This window comes from Scomber scombrus, chromosome 4 (assembly GCF_963691925.1).
Source record: "Scomber scombrus chromosome 4, fScoSco1.1, whole genome shotgun sequence".
Classification (NCBI taxonomy): Eukaryota; Metazoa; Chordata; class Actinopteri; order Scombriformes; family Scombridae; genus Scomber; species Scomber scombrus.
The window spans coordinates 18180021-18201916 of NC_084973.1; the positions used below are offsets into that span (position 1 = coordinate 18180021).

Consider the following 21896-nt stretch of genomic DNA (forward strand, 5'->3'; position numbering starts at 1 on the left):
CAATAATACAGCATTCTTAATGTCAGCTGCATCACTATCACCACTTTACAGTGATTCATTCTGTGCACGCATATAGCTATATTATGAGTTCCTACTGACATAATGAACAATGTTGTTTGTTGTTTTGTTTTTTAAACTGACTCAGCAACCAAAGTCCCTTCTTCATTTCCATGTACATTTTGTGTTACACCATGTTCTAATGAGTGTCATTTGCCATGGAAACCTTACAAGTTTGTACCGCAAAGTCGGCATCTGCAAACAAACAGCATTAGGCACTTTTCTGGAGTTGTTCAACTGATATAAATGAGTTTTGGTTAATTTCGGATATTACATTTAAAATGTACATATTTGAATGAGCTATGGCTCACAGAAAATGTACTTTATATGTACTATAAGAATAACTTGTCTATAGCTCCTGGAACAGCTTTCTTTTCCTAGATGATGCACAAAGTCTGAGGTATACAATAGTCTAACTACAGGTGGATTTTCCTCTTTATTTTAAAGAGTAGATTGCTTTCATTGCTCTGATGGCTTACGTGTATTTGTTCTCACAACATCACTCAGCTCCCCTAGCATTGTGACATCTTACTGTACAGATCTTTGTCTCCAGCTGTGTGGTGACTGATTCTGATGGTTTGATCACAGTCACCTTTCTCTATAATTACCTAATGGGTTAGAAATTGTTGTTTGATTGTTGCAAAGATGATCTTAAATTAATCTATTAATGGTATAACTTTGCTAATTATGATTTACTTTTTGTACCTGAAGTTTACAATTCCCAAGGGGACATTTGACAGCTCCAACCCCAAAGATTTAGAATCTGCAATGATATGAAAGCATTCATTCTTTCTTTGTATTACTTAAATGACATTTATCACAATTACTTATTATTTATGCATCACAAATAACCCATTTTTGAATCACAATCAGCTGTTTTTGCATCACATCTGCCTGATTTTGCATCATTATAGCCTGTTATTACATCACAGTTGCCAGTTTTTGCATCACAACCAGCCATTCTTGCATCACAATGGCCTGTTTTAGCATCACAATGACCTGTTTTAGCATCACAACCAGCTGTTTTTACATCACAATTACCGGATTTTGCATCATGATAACCTGTTATTACATCACAATTGCCAGTTTTTGCATCACAATTGCCTGTTTTAGCATCACAATTACCGGATTTTGCATCATGATACTGTTTCTACATCACAATTGCCAGTTTTTGCATCACAATTGCCTGTTTTAGCATCACAATTACCTGTAGCATCACAACCAGCTGTTTTTACATCACAATTGCAGTTTTTGCATCACAATCAGCTATTGTTGTTGCATCATTATGACCCTTTTTTAGCATCACAATAACCTGTTTTGCATCCATCAGCTGTTTTTGGATCACATTTACCTGATTTTGCATCATCATAACCCATTATTACATCACAATTGACAGTTATTGCACCACAATAACCTGTTTTTCCTCACAATCACCTTCTTTTGCATCACAAACACCGTTTTTGTATCACAATCACATGCTGTTGCATCACAATCAGCTGTTGTTGCATCATAATTACCTGCTGTTGCGTCACAATTACCTGTTTTTGCACAATCCGTTTTTTACATCACAATCTGTTGTTGCGTTGTTGTTGTTGTTGTTGTTGTTGTCGGTGTTGTCGGTGTTATCGTTGTTGTCGTTGTTGTCGTTGTTGTTGTTGTGTCACAATTATTTATTGTTGCATCACAAACACCTGTTTTTCACATTTGCCTGTGATATGACTGAAGACTTGGCAATACTTGACCCATGTAACTGCTCTCCGGGTTTGATGTCAACAGAGTATAATAATAATATGAGGAAATATGAGAAAACAAAGAAGAAGCTCAGACATTGTGCAAATCCTTGCAAGATTTAGTCATGTGCCCCCCCCCAAAAAAAAAGGGGGGGTTGTATCCTGCTAGTGAGATGGGGTCGTTATTGGGACACCGTAGCCACAAGTAGGTGCCCATATGCTCAGACTATATCACACCAGCTCATTCAGAGTGTTTCGTGTTTTTCTTTCTTTAGTAATGGCGAGGGGTTTCTGGCACATGATCAATAGCAAAACAAACCTCAGTCGGACTGAACCATTTCCCTGCTCTATCCTTGTTTTCTTGAACTTCATGGCTTCAGCTTGATTAATGGTTTTAACATGTGGATTTGTCACATGAAAGTGATAGTAGTAGATAGCAGTCTTAAGGGGGCTCCGTGAGTCCTTCATAAAAGGATGAAATGTTGGATTTTCTTTCTTTTTTTTAACAGTTGAAACGACACACAGCTTTTTGAACTGAACAGAACTCTTGCCGCTCTCCTTAGAGGAAAGGAGTTTTGAAATCCTGCAGAACAAATGCAGGACAGATTAGGGGCCTTTTTCCATTTGAAAGGGGGTAATCTTTAAAATAGTTGCTTCCTCTCATAGGATTTTAAGCTTTTATAGAGAAGCAACTCTAATTAATTCAGGTCCCTCATTACAGATGTTAATTATAATTGTTAGTTATATGTTTTCCATTTTCCTATATGTAACTGTGTTGTTTTGATAACTGGATACAAAGCATAGCATGGCTTTGAATGAGAGCTCCCAGTGTATCATTCACTATTCAGTAAATATTGTCATTTGGACTCAGATGAACCTGTTCTAACCTCGACATACTGGTCATGTGTATTATGGCTTTGAGAAATGATACGCTGGTGCTCTCTAGTGGTTGTTACAGGGACCTAAGACTACACTCATTGGCACAAACTACTGTATATCCAACTGGGAAGCTTTGAAAATAACAGAGTGTGTTCTACTGACTAATGCTGATGCTAGAACACTGGGTCATTGTACATGTACAGACTGTTCTTTCAAAGTTATGAAGGGAGAAGGGAGGAAAGGAGATACATGGAGAGGCAGAGATAGTCACAGAGGGAGGGAGGATGGGTGGGGAAAAGGACAGGTGTGCTTTAAAAGGTCTCTCAGCAAGTGACTGGCTTGAACCTATTTGAAAAGCAGAAACAATGGACCTGAATGAAAAAGAGAAGATGCATCAAAAAAGAGGAAAGGACAACAGGGTCTTTGAGTCAGAGGTAGGTTAAATATGCGAGTGTTGACTAGACTTGAATAACTCCTGTAGTCAGCAGTAATACTACATTTTATGAAAAAAGTGTCTAATCAGGAACATTTCAGGCTACAAAGATTTTAGTCGTGGTCTTCACATTACAAAATGAAGCAAAACAAAAAAAAAGCTACGACTGAGGTTTTGCTAAATAAGTATGGTAAAGTTCAATATAAGGAGTTCTACACTATGGTGTGCAGGATATGGTAGACTGTTTTAGACCTTCAGGTGGAAACACCTGCAATTGTAAAGGCACATTGTGCACAAGAAAAGAAACTCTCCTTCAAGTCACCAGTTTGCATTTAGTTTCTAAGTAAATATGTGTCTTTTTAAGCAAGCAACCTTGTGTAAACATAAAGTATTCCTAAAATACGCTGTGGTGTGTGTGTGCGTGTGTGTGTGTGCTTGACTGACAGGAGCAGGAACAGGTATACATTGATTTGGACAGTCCATCCGAAGCTGCAGATGATGTGCGCCAAAAGGGAGACGAAAGGAACAAAAGGTTGTTGGGTTTTCCTTGGGTTTTACCTTCTCCTGTCCCTTTGATGTAACATTTTTCTCCTTATCTACTCCCATTATCTTTTAGTTTGCTGGAGAAGAAAATGGAGGCATTCCAGGGCCATTTGGCAGAGCATAATGACACAATCTGGCTGATCATATACCTGGTTTTAACAGCAGGTAAATTGTCTTTGTTAGCCTTCATAGATGCAAGTAAATCTGTAACTCAGGACAATAAATGGATTGCAGTTGTCTGTCTGGTGGCTCCCACATGCTAAGCTGGTGTCTGTACACAAGACTGAGTATGAGAGTGAAGTTCCTCCTTAAATTTACAGGATGAAAGAGTCTCCTTGTTCCAAAATGACACATTTTAATGCTGTAAGACAAGTGTGTGTCCACTGTTCTGTACAATTGATTGTCATTGTTTGGTACTTTTGATTTTACAGCTGCATAGGATTAAATTACCAAATCCAAGGATAAAAAAAAAAATCAATTTCTAGTCATGCTTGAGGACTTTCAGTCTGCATGAAGGCTTGTAATAAGCTGTTTGATTTATCTTTGCTAACTAGTAACGCAGGTTATAGTGCACCTACACGCTATGTGCCTTGGAGCTTATTGACAATGGCATGTGTGTGAACAAAGACAACAATGAAGAGAGAATATTTATTTTCTTTTTAGGACAATTTGACACACAACAGCCATGATTGTTAATGGAAAATTGTCACACGGTTTCTCAGAACACGTGTCATGTGTGCATGTGTGCATGTGTGTGGTTGTAGCGTCCAGACTATGCAGACATAAGTACATGCAATTGCTGGTAAGTTCATTTGCTAGCTCCTGTGCTGCAGCAGTATTAACAGAATGGCAAGTTGTTGATATTTTATTGACCCAAATATAATAACAGATGATACTACAAGCTATGACTAATACAACTCATTTTGTAGAATTGACACTCTACTAACTTTTGCAATAGTTAATTTACAATTTGAAACACACTTTTTTCAAATCAATGACTAAGCAATTTTAACCCTTATGAATAGTAAATATGTTGACTAATTAATCCCAGAAATGAAAAAATGCAAATTAAAAAAAGAGAGTAAATTGAAGGAATTTTAAATATGTAATGAATATTTTTACTGTTCACAGGACTTTAAACTAATCTTTGTTGCATTTGTTTAACATTACATTAACATCATGTAAAACCAGTTATTTAACTACACCTCTTTGAATGTCTTTTTATCTGAGAGCATCACATGAATAATAAGATTAGTGTAGTTTTAATGAAATATATGTAAAATGTTGTTTGCGCTGTGGGGTATAACTCACATTAATTCAAAATTTGTTTCAGGCTTCGTTGCCATAGTGATTGCAGCATGTGTTTTGAACTTCCACCGGGCTGTTGGGCTGCTGGTCATCTCCTTGGTAACCATATTCTTCCTGGTCTGGGATTGGATGATGGAGCGCTATGGCGACTGGGTGTGGGAGGAGCTATATCCTATCAGGGACCTTTTCAGCAGAAACTGGTTTTGGATCAGATGGTGAGAAATGAGACACATGGACTCTCAAAACCACAGCACACATGTGAAAACATAGAGCTGCCTTTTCTTGTTTCATTTTTCTCACTTTGTTGTTTTCTATCTTGTATTGTGCTTCCTAATCAAACATTAAAAAAATTAAAAAATGACCCAACAACACACTGAAAAGTCATTATACTAAAAATCTCTCTTACTAGGTGGCACTAATCTATATAATGTGCAAGACAGTTCAGACATGCTGTGTGTCTCTCTGTCTCCTGGCAACGACAATCTCCTCAGACTGAGGAAATTCATTGTTGGTGAAGTCAGCATGAGCACTGATTTCAAACAGGGTAGAAAAAAGGAAATAAGAGCAGTTGATGGCAAAGTGTGAGATGAACTGCTGTGTGCTAGAGTGCACATAAAGTAAGGTAATTAAAGAAATGCCATAACAATACAAAAAGAATAGAGCAAATGATTAAAGAGTAGAATATATTGATTTAGGAAGAGTGATGATTGACCTCGTTTGACGTTTGATGTTTCCTGTCGACAGTTTTACAAATGTTTCTCTTGCAGTGGTGGTCTATGGGGAAAATGCTTTTTTGGACCACAAGGGGATTTTAGGTTGCCATTCTACCGGCATTCGTGTTTTTATCTGGTGTGGGTCTTTAAAGGACCAGTGTGTAGGATTTAGTGGAAGCTAGTGGTGAGGTTTCAGATTGCAACCCCATCAAACTTTTCTTCCAAATATGTAGGACAACCTACAGTTGAAAAGCCCTCTCTAGAGCCAGTGCTTGGTTTGTCCATATTAGGCTAATGTAGAAACATGGCGATGCAACATGGCATTTAGCTAACAGTCAGATATACCCCTCAGGATTATGTGCAGAACAGTTTAAAGGAGAGGAAATATTTGACTTTCTTTTTTCAGATGTGTAAACGGGCAACTCCTTGCTAACAAGCTCACCATAGGAAGGTGATGATACGTCACTGTTAAGTTTACAGCTGCTATCTGCTGCCTCCAAGGGGCCAAAAAAATCTTCTTTATGCCACCAAACAGAACTTTATAAACACTGGTTCAACTAACACTTGACTGAAGTGTTGATATATAAAAGGTGACGATAGCAAGAACTGCTGCAAGTCGTCTGTAAATTGGCACAATCTTAGAAATGTTGTTGACTGACTGGCTGACTACACAGTCAAATCCTTTTCTAAGCAACCCACCAGCTAAGTACATAACAAGGTTTTTTCATGAATTGTAGAGGATGTCATCCTTTACAACACATTTGCCTTCCTCTTGGCATTATAATTACACATATTACAGATGTACAGGCTGTCTGAGTCTGTCTCTGCCTTCTTCTTTCCTGCCTTGTCTGTCATCCTCCCCTCCCTCCCTCCCTCCCTCCCTCCATCCCTCCCTCTCTCTCCAGGATCATGTATGTGTTACTGCTGGTGGCCGTGGTTTGCTGGCTTGCATTGGACACAGCCAAGCGGGGAACCAGACAGCTTGTGTCTTTCTCTGGTTTACTTCTCTTGATCTTCTTAATGCTGCTCTTCTCCAAGCATCCATTCAGGGTATGGGATGCACATGCAAGCTTCTACTTGGGACACACATATACAAGCTGCAAAATAATTTGTGATCATGTACCTACACATTGTACATGTGCGTGTGTTGTAGTGGTGTTGGCAAACATTGTTATCTGGCATCGGGCTACAGTTCATCTTTGGTCTGCTGATACTCAGGACCACAGTCGGTTTAGGTGCACTGGAATGGCTTGGAAAACAAGCAGAGGTACTCACTCACTCTTACACACACACACACACACACACACACACACACACACACACACACACACACACACACACACACACACACACACACACACACACACACACACACACACACACACACACACACACACACCATGTTTCCATCACTTCAGGGGACATTACATTGACTTACATTCATTTACTGGACACTTATCCTAACCGTAACCATAACCACTACATGCCTAATCTTAACCCTTATCCTAAACTTAACATAACCCTAAACTTATATTAACTTTAAATCAAGTCTTCACCCAAAAATAAATCCTTTACCTTAAGGGGACTTGCTTTTTGTCCCCATAAGACAGGCGAGTCCCCATAACATAACTGTGTGAACAGATTTAAGTCCCCACAACATTAGGAATACCTAGTACACTGTTTTCTGGTCAATTTTGGGACTTACAATAACTTATTTTTAAATTATCTGTATCTGTTAGTAACATTTCAAAACCTCCTCCATACAGAGTTTTATGTCATACGCAGATGTTGGGTCTAAGTTTGTGTTTGGCATAACATACACAGACCACTTCTTCGTCTTCAAGGTATGACACATTTTACAAATATGCACACAGGCACACACATGAATGATAACGGTGGCAATCATAATAATAATAATAATAATAATAATAATTATGACTGTGGACTCTCTCCAGGTGATGCCTATATTGGTTTTTCTAAGCTCCGTCATCTCCATCCTTTATTACATTGGCTTCATGCAATGGCTCATTTGCAAGGTGAGGAAGTGGGAGGGTAGAGTGCATTGGGGAAGTAAAATGCATTTAATTCATACCATTTATTGTACTTTTCATGAAAGCAAGAGAGGTTACGGGGTACATACTGATTAGAAATGAGCATAACAACAAATTGAAGACTATCATCTTTAGTTTTTAATCTGTTCATTTTATTTGATAGTTTTCTACCGTTCAGCCTCCTTTGAATTTCTTCTGTTTTATTCCCAGATTGGATTCATAATGCAGGTTACCATGGGAACGTCTCCAACAGAGTCAATGGCTGCAGCTGGAAATATATTTTTGGGGCAGGTGCACAACCGTTTCAACAATAACAATAAAGAAGCAACAAAAAGCAAATTACTGATGTAATAATGTGAATTCATCAATCCACTAATTTAAACAGCAACCTCATCTCTCTTTTTTCAGACAGAGTCACCTCTTTTGATTCGTCCATACATCAGCAGGCTAACTCGCTCTGAGATCCACGCTGTGATGACAGGAGGTTTTGCCAGCATCTCTGGTACCATTTTGGGAGCTTTTATCTCCTTTGGGGTGAGGAAAAAGATGTGTGGGGGGAGGGGATGAAGATGAAGAGATAATCTGTATCTATTTTTAAAAGAATGAAGGTTAAGCAAATTCTCTATCACAGTTGAAAGGACAGTTTTTGGCTTAATGTCACAGTTGTTTAACATTATGAAAATAAGGTTGTGCGCAATTCAATGTCTCTGAAGGCTCAACAGTCAGTTTTATTAACGATTTAGTGCTGTGTTGGCAATGTAAGTGATTGATCCTTATAACAAAAAACACATTTTAATACCCAAAAGTCATGAGAATTAGGATGATATAAGAGACAGCAATGTTCACAATATTGTTTAAAATAATCAGATTTTTTTTATTCCTAGCCAAATGGCTTGTAAAATCCAAAAACAACCAACTTCACTGACCTTGACACTTTCCAAAGAGTGTACACAGGACTTTAATTGCACTGTTCAGGAAGTGAATGATTGCTGAATTCATGTTTTCATCTTTGTGCTTCTCTCTTGAGGTTAATGCAACACATCTGTTGACAGCATCAGTCATGTCAGCTCCAGCCTCCCTGGCAATTGCTAAGACGTTCTGGCCTGAGACCGAGATCCCCAGTGCAACAGATAATCATGACCTAAAAATGAACAAAGGGTAGGAGAGGACAGAATAAACCAACACAACACATACAGTGCACAAAATACTAATTCTAATCTATTTTTTAACCCAAGCATCTCTCATCATTTTCCCATTTTCTTTAGTTATATCTGAAACCTTGTATGTATTCAACCCATGCTTTTGTATGGATAATTGCTACTCTAGTTTAGATTTAATGAAAGTTTAACAATATAAAATTGGTTTAATTCACTTAACATTCCTGTCCTTAATAAAACATGTTACATCATAGATTATGGATTTAGCAGCCATTTCATCTCTAAATTTCTAAGAACTGAAGACAGGTATGTTCCGAATCATATGTCTTTGTGCAAATACTCAGTTCTTTGAAAGTCTTTTTGAGTAGCTCGTTGATTTAAAATTCATATTGTCACTAGCAGAGAGGACTGTTTGTAGATATTATATTTTCCATTCAATGCAAATAGCACTTTGGGACAGAATTTAAGGGTAGGCTATTTGAACATCAATGGAAAAACTTGTAGATTCACACTGACCCCAAACCAAAAATATATTCTACATTATAGACAATGTTTCGATTCTAGTCAGATCTTTGTCAAAACAAACTGTTTAAAATAATAAAAAACTGATGATTGAAATAAATGTGTCAGTGTGCAGATGTACTTTTTTCTAGGATAGAATTTTAATTTTTTTATACAGAGATTTTAAAAGGTAAACAAAATGGAGAAAAAAACAGTACAACTACAATGGCAATAAAGCAGAAAAAACAGTGTTAAAAGAAGGAAGCAAATGCAGTAGAAGAGAATAAAAGACAAAGAAAATAGGAACTGCAGCTAAAAGTGTCTTTAAAAAGGTGAGTTGTGAAGTGGAAGAAATGTTGTTATTTTTATCTTATCTTTGTTATAATGACCACTGCCAGCCAAAAAAAACATTTTGGGATGACACATTGGGATGAGTTTGTGCCCTTAGCGATCATTGCCTTAAATGCCTGGTCACACTGTGACAGACCTGTGTTGTTGTGTTTATAACCTGTTTTGAGTTTTTGATTGTGTAGAGGATGATAAAGAATGAATCTCAAGCTGAATCTGATTTACACTGACCTAAGCTGAACATTTGATGATCAACAGCACTGACCTCAATGTTTAAATGTCAACAACCAATCTGCACCAGCATGCATATGACACTTTACATATGAGGATACTGTGTAATATGACCAATCAAATATGGACTGTGTCTTCTCAGAGAGAGTACAAATGTCTTGGAGGCGGCATCCCAAGGTGCATCCAACGCTGTGGCTCTAGTGGCCAACATTGTCGTCAACCTGATTGCCTTCCTGGCACTGTTGGCTTTTTTCGATGGTGTCCTCTCCTGGCTGGGCGGGATGTTGGACTGTCCACAGCTCAGCTTCTCAGTTAAGGCCCTGACCAGACACACATGCACATACGCTCTCTGACACACACTTGCCATAAATACATTCAAGCATAGACCCACGTATATGCACTCACACTCCCTTTGCTTCTCTTTTTCTCTCCTTCAGCTTATCTGCTCCTACGTGTTCATGCCACTCTCATTCATGATGGGTGTTTCCTGGGAGGACAGCTTCATTGTTGCTGAGCTGATTGGAACAAAGACATTTCTCAATGAGTTTGTAGCCTATCAGAAGTTGTCAGAATTCATCAAGAGGCGGCATGCAGGCGGGCCAGAGTATGTGAACAACGTAAAGCAGTATATGTCTGTAAGTCTTCACTCGTATTCTAACCTGTGTTTTTTCAGCTTCTCATTCTCAGTTTGTTTATTTTTTTTAATTTGCAAATCTTTGTTTCTCTATTTCTCTCTCCAATGTGGATAAAAATAGTAAAAATCATGTAATTGGTGTTCGGGAGCTGTGAACTGTAGTTGACAACCGACCATTTGAGCATCTAGACAAGTAACAGATTAATTGGTCCAGCAAGAGAGGTCTTATTAAGTGGCAAGAATCAGTCATTGTTGGGCCTGTTGGAGCTGAAGCATCAAAAGTAATATTTTTATCTACAGTGTCATGGCTTTGAAAGATAATTGAATTTCTTTAGTAGATGTCTCAGTGGCAGTTATACACAAATACAGTTTCATTAAACACTTATGAAAGCATTTAGAGAGATGAGCCAAATTTTTGATTTTCTGGTGCCAGTAATGGTAGTAAAACTAGATCAATGCCTTCCCACAGCTTTTAGTTTTGGATGTGTGTATCAGTTTAGAGATCCATTAAAGGAACCTAGTGGAGATTTTGACCACTAAGCAGAGGAAATATTTTCAGGAGTGGGTTCCCATTTTCTTTGTTCTTGTGCATGAACAGCTGTGTGATACGATAAATATGCCTGCCAATGGTTTCACATTATTCCACTGATGCACAAGGGGTGGTAATGCACAGGCCACACAGACATGTGGCAGTGAGGAAAAAGGGGTTGAAAGTAAAGATGGATGTAAATAATGTTGTTTTCAAAATTTTAGAAAAGCCTTTGCAAATGTTTTAGAAGTAGAGCAATACCTTCAGCACATTTGTTAGACCCCAAGGATAAATGCAATGCCTTATGAAAAATTTTTGTTTACAAGAAAAAACTCAACAGGTTATGGTTGTAATATATTTAAGGTCAGGGTAAGGACTTGTGAGAGCAGCATTAAACATTTACATCTAACTGCAATTTTAGTCACATGACTTTAGCCATGTTTTTTTTCAATTATATAAAAGAATATCTGTGGCTTACTCAGGTTCACGTCACCAAATCTCAAAAAACTATTTTCTCTTTCACTCCTATAAGTATATATATCCATGATGTTATTTTTAGGTTTTACTTTGAGATGTTTTTTAATATCTTCCACCCCTGTAAAATTGGGGTCAATCAATTTGATTGGTGGTGTTCACATTGGTGAAAAATAACATGAAAATTAGCAATCAGAAAGAATCTAAAACCTGAAGCAGATAAAACTGAAACTATGTCCATGGCTAGATACCACCAGGGACAGTGAGAGAATATGTTTTGTTGTGAGGTGGCCAAACCAACCCTATAAAATATTTTATAAAACTGCATGCAAACAGAACACGCTTTGTTGATAAGACTATGCTGCACCATAACAGAATATTTAATAGTCTCTTGCAACCCTCTCTCATATAAATACTTCTTCTATTATATATCCCCTGGTATGATACAGATTGATAATTGTTTAAACTTTGAAATGATTACCTTTAGGCCTGAAATATTGACCTGGCATTAGGTAACTGTATAACACTGAATGAAAAATATAACAAATGCAGTTACATATAACCTAGGAAACATATGCAGAGAGTAATTTCGTAAAGGCAATCAAGTTGAATTGGATGTTTTTCTCATGTAATTCATGTTAGATTAAATCTGTTTCCTCATCTAGGTTCATTCTGAAACTATTGCAACCTACGCTCTGTGTGGATTTTCCAACTTTGCTTCCCTGGGGATGTCAGTTGGAGCCCTGTGTGAGTGCCACTTTATAATCTGTTAGCCAGTCTGTGCAGCAAAGTCAACCACACAGAAAAATTAATATTCTCATATAGCTATATAGTTGATTCCATATGTTTCACAAATACCTATCTCTGATTGAGTTAATATGTCGTCATTAAAATGTAGCACTTCAACATAAATGTAATGAAATAAAACAAAGCAAACAGAATCAAATGCAATCTCTCACACTCACACAGAAATGCACAGGGTGAAAAAAAGTCTTGGATTTTTTTGGCTGGCATGAGTGGGAGTAAGTGTTGAAGAAATCCATCTGTTACATTTAAGCAAGTTACAGTGTGTGGGCTGAATGAGAACTTAAGTCTGTTTCATTTAGCCTGTGGCTTCCTTATGGAAAAACCAAAAGAGAAACTAAGATATTCCTCCGCTCATTCTCAAACACACATAGTGTACCATCAGCAGCTTTCCAAAACTGTTATTCGTAAACATAAATGCATACATTCTTTAACTGTCACCACTGATGTCTGATGCCAAGTGTGAAGGTGTGTAAATGTGCAAATGTCAAATGCAGGGTGACGCTGACAAAAACTACTGTATATATGCACAAGTCTCCCTTGAATAATTAAACATGTAAAATTAACAAAATATAAAATGGAGCTGGGTTAAGATTTGCAGGTGAGAGGCAAAGGTGCAAAATAACTAATGGGTCAATGACGTATAAGGATTTTCAACAACTCAATTTTAAATAATAAAAACAAGCATATCTAATGCAGTCGTTCAAACATTCAGAATGTTGTGTACCTGACAATTCATATTACAATTTGAAAGTGATTTTAGTGGGGTTTTTTCAAGATTAATTGGCACTGGCCTGAAAAAAAAGTCATGTGGTGCGACCATGATTCATCTTGAAATATCTTATATAAATAAAAGATCATCATTTACCAAAAAATGTTTAAAAAATGCAAATACTTTGTTTCCAAACACTTTATATTACTGAAAACTTGTAAAAAAAAAAAAAAGTGAAGCGTGTTAAGTATATTAATTTATTTCAAGATGAATCATGGTCGCACCACATGACTTTTTTAAAGGCCAGTGCCAATTATTCTTGAAAAAACCCACTAAAATCACTTAATTTCAAATGTATAATATGGATCTTCAGGTACACAACATTTTGAATGTTTGAACTACTGCATTAGATATGCTTGTTTTTTATTATTCTACAATTGAGTTGTTCCAAATCCTTATACGTCATTGACCCTAATATAATAAAAAAAGAAAAGCAGTATCAAATAGAAAAAAAAGTTGATAAACTTTACAAGCTGAACATTCATAAATCTAAATGCCCTTGACATGTCAGATGAGAAGGGAAAATCCTTGATGAATGCCCTTTGAAATAAAATCTATTTGTAGCACAAGATGCAGTCAAAAATTCCTCAAGTATTTTCAAGTGGAAAGGGAAAACAATAAGTCGCCTGTAGCTTTACCTTGCTACCTTTTATCATTTTACCATAAAATTCTTGTCACTCTTGTTACATACCTGTTGCTGTTGTAGGTTTGTCTCCATTCCTTGGTACAATTATTATAACATTATAACATATAACTGTACCTCCTCCAGCTTCGATTGCTCCGGAACGACGGTCTGACTTCTCCAGTTGTGGCTTCAGAGCTCTGATTGCAGGAGGTGTCTCCTGTTTCATGACCGCTTGTATTGCAGGTGACTGTTCACTATCCTTTGTCTCTATCTGACATTTTATCCACACAGTTGTACAGTATACTGTAATGCCTCATTCAAACATTCAACATAGCCGGTCACTGCTCCAAACCTGCAGGGGGCTCTCGGGATGCAGAGAGACAGAACAGCTGACTGAACAGCTGACTGAACGGTGTTTCAGCGGGAACGGTAATGTGATTTTTATTTGATTATATTTGTATGTTATGTTTATATCACTGTACAACGCACATTACATGACGTTTTTTTTATTGTAGTTTACATCAGACTCTACAAGGCTGCACATTTGCATGTAGATTAGCCTGCTTAAGCACCCGTTATAATAAAAAGTATAATAAAAAAATACTTTCTGCAGGACATTTTAGTACACCTTAAATGCCAGTTATTGAACCTGGATAGTGACAGAGAGAAGTGATTTTGTATATACAAGAACACAATCTGAACCTTTCAAGCCCCCTTCTAATCATTTATGTTACAAAATCACTAATCTGTTTACCTGCACTGGTGCTAGGTTGTGCAACATCAACTTGTGCACGAGTGGCAGGTGTCTCCTCATTGACATGCTTTAAAAAAGTTAGATTATTGCCACATGCACAGCAAAAGGCAGGGAAAGCTGCAAGCGCAGATCCACAGAATGGACAGTACATCTGCAAAAGGAAAGGACAGGGTTTAGGTATGGAAGACTGTGATAAGAGGGCTTTTTAATGTACTATTAAAGCGGGTGCTTATATCAATCTCTAATCATTTTATTAGAGTCTGATGTAAACTACAATAAAAAAAAAACGTCACGTAATGTGCGTTGTACAGTGATATAAACATAACTTACAAATATAATCAAATAAAAATCACATTACCGTTCCCGCTGAAACACCGTTCAGTCAGCTGTTCAGTCAGCTGTTCTGTCTCTCTGCATCCCGAGCGCCCCCTGCAGGTTTGGAGCAGTGACCGGCTATGAAGCGTTTTGCTTTTGAAGAAGGTTTCTTGGTTTGAATCGTTTAGTGCTCTGCATCGTTTCTCTATTTGCAGCGCGTTTGATGATGCTGCATTTGTCTTTGTTTTTTGCAGCGCGTTTTTTCCATTTGCAACACGTTTCTCTTTTTGCACCTCGTTTAGACTTGTGTTTGAGTTTGTACATTTGAATCGTTTCTGTACTTGAAGCTGTTTTCCTTAACGGAGACGCGTTTGGCCGTTGCAGTGCGTTTGGCCCTTGTCGGCCACCGTACATTCACAGTGTCACCCATAATTTTGTATCAAGATACACACTGAAAGTGATAGCAACATTTCATTTACACAATATGTTTTATCTCTTTGTATTTAGTCTACATCATAAATAACCTGTTTCTAGGTGTGTTGTACATCCCCAATCTTCATTGCCCAGAATTCCTGAGCACAGAGTTCAACAAGACCAATGTGACAATCACCACACATCTAGTCAACTGCTGCTCACAACTGTACAACAGGTGTGTGTGTGTGTGTGTGTGTGTGTGTGTGCCTGGGTGTTATCAAGTTGATGTTTGTAACTGTAGAATAATCCACTTACCAAACATTTGCTGTTGTTATACTCAGCCTCATTCATTCAGCTATGTTGATGCAGATATAAATTCATAAATACATAAAATTCAGCTTTTTGGAATGGCGTGAGTCATTACGTGTGTGTGTGTGTGTGTGTGTGTGTGTGTGTGTGTTTGTGTGTACGTGTACGTGTACGTGCGTGTGTGTGTTTTATTTGCAGTGTGATGGTGAATGAGCCATGGAACGTGACGATGAGTGAAGGATTCAGTCAGAGCAATGTACAGGACTGCTGCACTGTCACACCCGCTACAAACTTCAACTGCAGCTCGGTGCTTTGATTCACTGAACACACACACACACACACACACACACACACACAGCTCCATGGTAGTCATGTGTGTGTTTTTTTAGTATATTGTATACTGTAAATTAAATAGTGTTAATCATTTTCAATCAAGTTGTCCTTCATTGGTTTTGTACAAATAATATCAGTAATATCATGTTTACATTTTTTTTTAATTAAGCTGGATGAATTTAACACAAAAATGTGTGACCATTATCATACAATATTTGTACAAATGATTACAGTAATAAAATTAATATTACACATATGTGAGATGGAGCAACACTTTCTAAATGTTTGACTGCAGCACTATTTGTCTGCATGGATATCAAGGTTTAACATATTTTAATACGTATTATCTGCAAAAATGCACAAACAATCAAACATAAATTCAACACCATTTGAGATCAATACAGGTTTTTCCAAGAAATTTATTATGTTTGTGATGATTCAGTCAATTCAAGTATTAGTAAGTGAGAGGCGGGACCGTTTTGATATGTAGGCCGGTATAAACTGTATACTGCTTTGTTTTGTTTTGTTTTTTCCAGAGGATGAACAAATTATGATAAATGATTTATTAAGCTGTTAATTTGTACTGTTTAGCTTGTCTTGTGTTAGTATATTTGACATTTTTTAGATTAAGTTTTGTTTCCATTCTGCCTACACAATGGATTTACTAAGTTTTAGCACCACATGATACAAAAGCAGAGTACTGTCCAATCATCCATATAAGACAAAAAAAAAGACAGAGAAAACTTACCAAAAGAAACATTTTATTTTATTTATTTTCATTTCAAAAATATCTGCCTTGCTTGAGTTGATATAGTGTGATTTGAAGAGGCTCTGTATATTACATGGCCACTGGATGTCACTGTTGTCTTCTGGATCGCAGTCAGAAAAGTGTACTGAAGTGAGGGACAGACTCAGCAGTCCGCTATGGACCAGTCAGTCATACTGGTTTAACTGGCAGTCCAATTGGCTCATTAGTACCAACTGAAATGATATGACTCCCACCACCCACTAAACAAAGAAGAGGGTGACACTGCTGTGCACTTCCAACATCTGCATGTGTGAGCTGTGCATGAAGTCACAGAGACAGAAAATGACAGTCTCTTCATTAAATCCGCCACAAGCAAAAGGTCAGATGGCTCCTTTCTCGGTGGGCAGGAGGTGTGTTCACATGTGTGAGTTTCACACACCCACAGAGATGGAACATTAGACTCAGCTATCAGACACTGACACATAGGGCATTTTTAGGCTATGTTACCATGTGTCCCCCATTAAGAAAAAAAAAAAGCAAACTCATTTTCATGTTTGTCAGCAATGTCATAAAAAACAATGTTCTTAAAGTATGAAATGGTTAGATCAGAAGGGGAAAGCAAACATTCTTACTCTGGGAGTTTTAAGAAGTCAGGAATTATTTGAGAAACTCTCTGTGTGTAAGGACAAGAACAAAACCTTTGGAATGAGGCAAAGTACATTTTTTATAAATGTCATAAACTGTGATTTTGCTGCAAGTGACCTTTTGAATTCATAATGTCTTCATTGGCTAAAGTATGGAAATAATATAATGAAAAATATAATATCATGACAAAACAACAACTAAATTAGAGCAAAATCATTAGTGTGGGACTGCAGGTTCAATTATGCAAATTGCTAAATGAAGCTGGACTGACTTCAGAGATACACTGTTGACAAAATGTTCAGTTTTTAGTTATGTAAAGATGAAAATCAGCTGAACACGTGAGGTGGTATTTTGTATTGTTCTTTATTTTATGTTGTCAATTTTAAATAAACAAATAAAAATCTACAATGTATTAAAGTGTGATTCAAAATGTTAAAATTATCTTTGGCTAAGCTATTACAGCAGCCAAAAGGAAAATTTACAGAGGATCAACACTGAGTTGAATTAAGTTTCTGGGAGTTCTTGAAAAATGTCTTAAACATGAATCATCTGGGATGTCAAATGTTGGAATAATTATCTGAAAGTGTAAAGTAAATTTACTCTACAGAAAGCATATTACAATAAAGCTCTGATCTCTCATGTGTGTGTGTGTGTGTGTGTGTGTGTGTGTGTGTGTGTGTGTGTGTGTGTGTGTGTGTGTGTGTGTGTGTGTGTGTGTGGCACATGACTACCACAGAGCTGTGTGTGTGTGTGTGTGTGTGTGTGTGTGTGTGTGTGTGTGTGTGTGTGTGTGTGTGTGTGTGTGTGTGTGTGTGTGTGTGTGTGTGTAAATGTGACTTTTATCTTTTATATATTATTTTGTGTACTTTGTAATGTAATTTTGATTGTCTTTTTGGTGTGTTGTGGCTAGAAAAAGATCATTTCATTAAAACGTTTCAATGAAAATGGGTGTACTGTAGCTACATCACACAACTGCAATTTTTAGTATGTCTTATCGCTCTCTCTCTCTCTTTTTTCCCACAAAATTAAAAATAACAAAACAAAATCTTTAAAACATTTTACACAGAAGAGAAAAAATAGGATGAAATGAAAGAAGAAGGTGGGTGGAAGAAAAATAAAACAGACAGAGATGTAGTCTAAAATAGAAAAAAGAAGTTGTGTATTGGGATGCTGAGACTGGTGGATATTGGATTGTCATGTAGCACCACTTCAATATAAGAAGAGGGGGATGAAGAGGAAGAAAGAGAAACTGAAGGATGGAGATGAAATTGTCATCCACTGGCACTCCAAAGACCACACAAAGGAAGAGGAACGGTGGGAGGGAGGCCACTGGGATGAAGGAAGCATATGGAGGTTGATATGGAGAACGATGGAAAACAAATTGATTGAAACTGGAGTTTGGAAGGATTCACAGAGGCACTTAAAAGGATGATTAGGAAAGACAGAGATGGTAAGCGCATGGAAAAAAGGATCAGAAATGGGGGGGGAAAAGAGGGCAGGCCAGTGAAGGACTGAAGATGGAGAGAGGGAGTGACAATCAGTGGAGGTGATGATTATAGAGAGGCATGAGTAAGAAAATATAGTTACAAATAGACCATTCGAAGAAACAACAGATAGATAGATAGATAGATAGATAGATAGATAGATAGATAGATAGATAGATAGATAGATAGATAGATAGATAGATAGATAGATAGATAGATAGATAGATAGATAGATAGATAGATAGATAGATAGATAGATAGATAGATAATCAGCTTATTGACAACCTTATCGAGCTACACAAACAATCATGTGACAATATTGTGCCTAATAACTGTTCTCCATGATATGCTCTCTGCTTAACAAACCTTAATTGGTGCTTTAATTGCTCGTTGACACATAATTACATGGACGTGTCTTCGTGCAGAGTGAGAAATTAAACAGGAGAATCCCTGACAAATGTGTGTGGACGAATAGATGCCCTGGTACATTAATTGTAGTGAATAGTGAACAGGCATGTTTTTCATCAGAAAATTAGCCATAAAAGTAGTGATCATGTCAGCCAAATCAACATAATTTATACAGAAAACACAGAGATATCAGAAGTATTAGTTCCAATATATTTTACAAGACCATGGGCACAAGATCATGTTGAGGAGTGTTATGTCCTTTTTGCTGTATCTTCATGGAGCTCTTTGTTATTATTTTGTTGGTAGGGAGCAGCTTAAATACCAAACATAATTAAATTTTAAGAAGAAAAAATCTAAGCACTGTGGTGGTTTAGGCTTTTTGTTTAAGACTTGTTCAAATTCATCAAAAAAAAGAGAGCTCCTGTTACAGGATTTGGCTGCCGATTTTCTATATTTTTCTTATTGTCAACAACTCCCATGTACAGAGCCAAACCAACAATGAACTCATCCTACTTACAGGTGTCATGTGTGTATCCCAAGTCTGATTTATCATATTCCTCTGTGTCATAGACCAGAACGTAGTTCTGTTTACAGCAGGCACCACTGTGCATGTGCAGGAACTTGGTGCTTTGTTAGCTTGTTATGCTACATATCAGAACCTTTTTGTGCTATGTAGCAGGTAGTAATAGGTTGTGATATGTAGCACAACCATAGACTGTATATAAAACACAATATGTATAAGCACAACAAGCTAGTGAAGCTCTGTAGCCACGTTCCTACACATGCACAGTGCAGTCTGCCTTACACGGAACTACTCTCCTGAGAGTGAAAATAATATTACTGCTATCAGTTTTTGGAGACATTTCTAAACAAACTACCTCAACCGTAATCTTCGTGGCGAAGGAACATGTCACCCAGTGGAGTGATTTAGCTCATTGTTTTTAATAGTTTTTGGACAACAAAGGTCTACAGCACAGAGGAATACAATGCTTTGGATACTGGATGTAAATATCAGTTCATTGTCTGCTTGGCTCTGTATGTGAGATTTGACCCTAACCCCCCCCCCCAAAAAAAACAAAAAAACAACAACAACAACAAAACAGCTACCTATTCCTGCCACACACCTTGGGTGAGAAGCAGTGTGCACCTAGTACAGACTGCCAGACACATTCACACTCACTTTACACCTTCAAGCTATTTAGAGTTTCTAAATAACCTAACCTGCATGTTTCAGGTGGTGGAAGGAAACTTGAGCAACCAGATAAAACACACACAAATAAAAAAAAAACTAATATCATGTCCGCTTATGTATTCATTTATTTGTTTATTGGTCAGCCTGATACTGAAGATGTATGGGTTACTTTTGTGGCTCTTGTCTCTGCACTAAATAAGCTGATTGCGTCCTACTGATAGGTTAGCAATAAGCTTGTACTGCTGAATCTTGTGTTAAAGTAATATAAAATGTAAAAATGAAGTCCTGCACAGTAGCTGTGCCAGTATAATGTGATTTGCTGAAATATGTGGCGAATGGGTGAGATATCTGTGTTTACATTGTGTGTCTGATGTCACAACAGTTCACTGCCCCAGCTTATTTGGGTGATCATTATCCCTCTTTTTGCTGCTCATCAGACTCAATTTGAATTAGATTTTTGTGAAACACCAACTTCATGCAGCCCCATTAAATATCCAGTGTTGCACATTGTTTTTCTTGCAATTAGCTTGGCCTGACATTTTTATATCTGCCAGGAGGCCAGTCTGAAGTTAAAAAGGTGCCGATTTAACTGTTTAGATCAGGTTGCATTTATATGTGTTGGTGATTTAGGAGTTAAGAGTGCTTCTTGTTTTCCATTTCTTCTGAGAAATAATGCAGCCTTTTTTCCCTTCACAACACACGTTTGTGGAAGCTTCTGAGAAAAACCTCTGCCTAAACTGTTTTATGACTAAATGTGTGTTTAGTTGCATGTCCCCTTCATCCCATGTGCTTTCACCCCTGCTGTGAGAGCCCACAGACACACACACACACACACACACACACACACACACACACACACACACACACACACACACACACACACACACACACACACACACACACACACACATATACAAGTGCACACTGAAACACACCAACATGCATACGCTTGCTCACCAGTGCACGCTTTTTCTCTGTCAATCACACACACACACACACACACACACACACACACACACACACACACACACACACACACACACACACACACACACACACACACACACACACACACATTCCCTGGAGGCCAGGTAGGGGGTCTGGCTGGGACAGAGATGGACACATGCTGGGATCAGAGCAGCAGTGTGTGATTCACATTTCTCTCCGTCTCTTTCTTTCAATCTCTAGCTTCCTTCTTCGTCTTATCATGGACACCCCACTCCCACCTTTCCCTCCTCTGTTTACCCCCCTGTGCCTTTGAAAACCTGAGTGTTTCAAATGTATTCTGCACACAAACTCATCCGAGAACTGTTCCTGAACCTATAGAGGTAATTAGATATTTGTGATTGAAATCTGGTGATTTTTGCTCCCCCTCCCTCTCTCTCAAAGAATTACGGGCTTTCTGTCCAGATCCTATACTCCCCTCCTTCCTTCTGTCTTTTTCTATGTAGCTAGCTGGGTATAAAACTCCTCATTACTGTAATTTAGAGAGCATGCCGCTCCCC

General features: G+C 37.7%; 1 protein-coding gene across 1 annotated transcript; it reads left to right on the forward strand.

The window, feature by feature from the left end:
* Positions 1-3029: 3029 nt before the first annotated feature.
* On the forward strand, positions 3030-15904 carry LOC133978818 (solute carrier family 28 member 3-like). Its single transcript, XM_062417154.1, has 17 exons — positions 3030-3100; positions 3546-3631; positions 3716-3807; positions 4976-5165; positions 6569-6713; positions 6817-6930; positions 7430-7507; positions 7619-7699; positions 7925-8005; positions 8123-8248; positions 8742-8872; positions 10094-10262; positions 10389-10586; positions 12254-12335; positions 13934-14032; positions 15393-15507; positions 15780-15904. Exons 1-17 carry the CDS (start codon positions 3032-3034, stop codon positions 15895-15897), a joined length of 1974 nt encoding a protein of 657 aa, XP_062273138.1. The 5' UTR covers positions 3030-3031; the 3' UTR covers positions 15898-15904.
* Positions 15905-21896: the final 5992 nt, after the last annotated feature.

Coding starts and splice junctions, on each gene's coding strand:
- LOC133978818 (XM_062417154.1), top strand. CDS start 3,032: ATGGACCTGAATGAAAAAGAGAAGATGCATCAAAAAAGAGGAAAGGAC. Junction 8,249..8,741: donor GAGCTTTTATCTCCTTTGGG/GTGAGGAAAAAG, acceptor TTCTCTCTTGAG/GTTAATGCAACACATCTGTT. Junction 12,336..13,933: donor GATGTCAGTTGGAGCCCTGT/GTGAGTGCCACT, acceptor TACCTCCTCCAG/CTTCGATTGCTCCGGAACGA.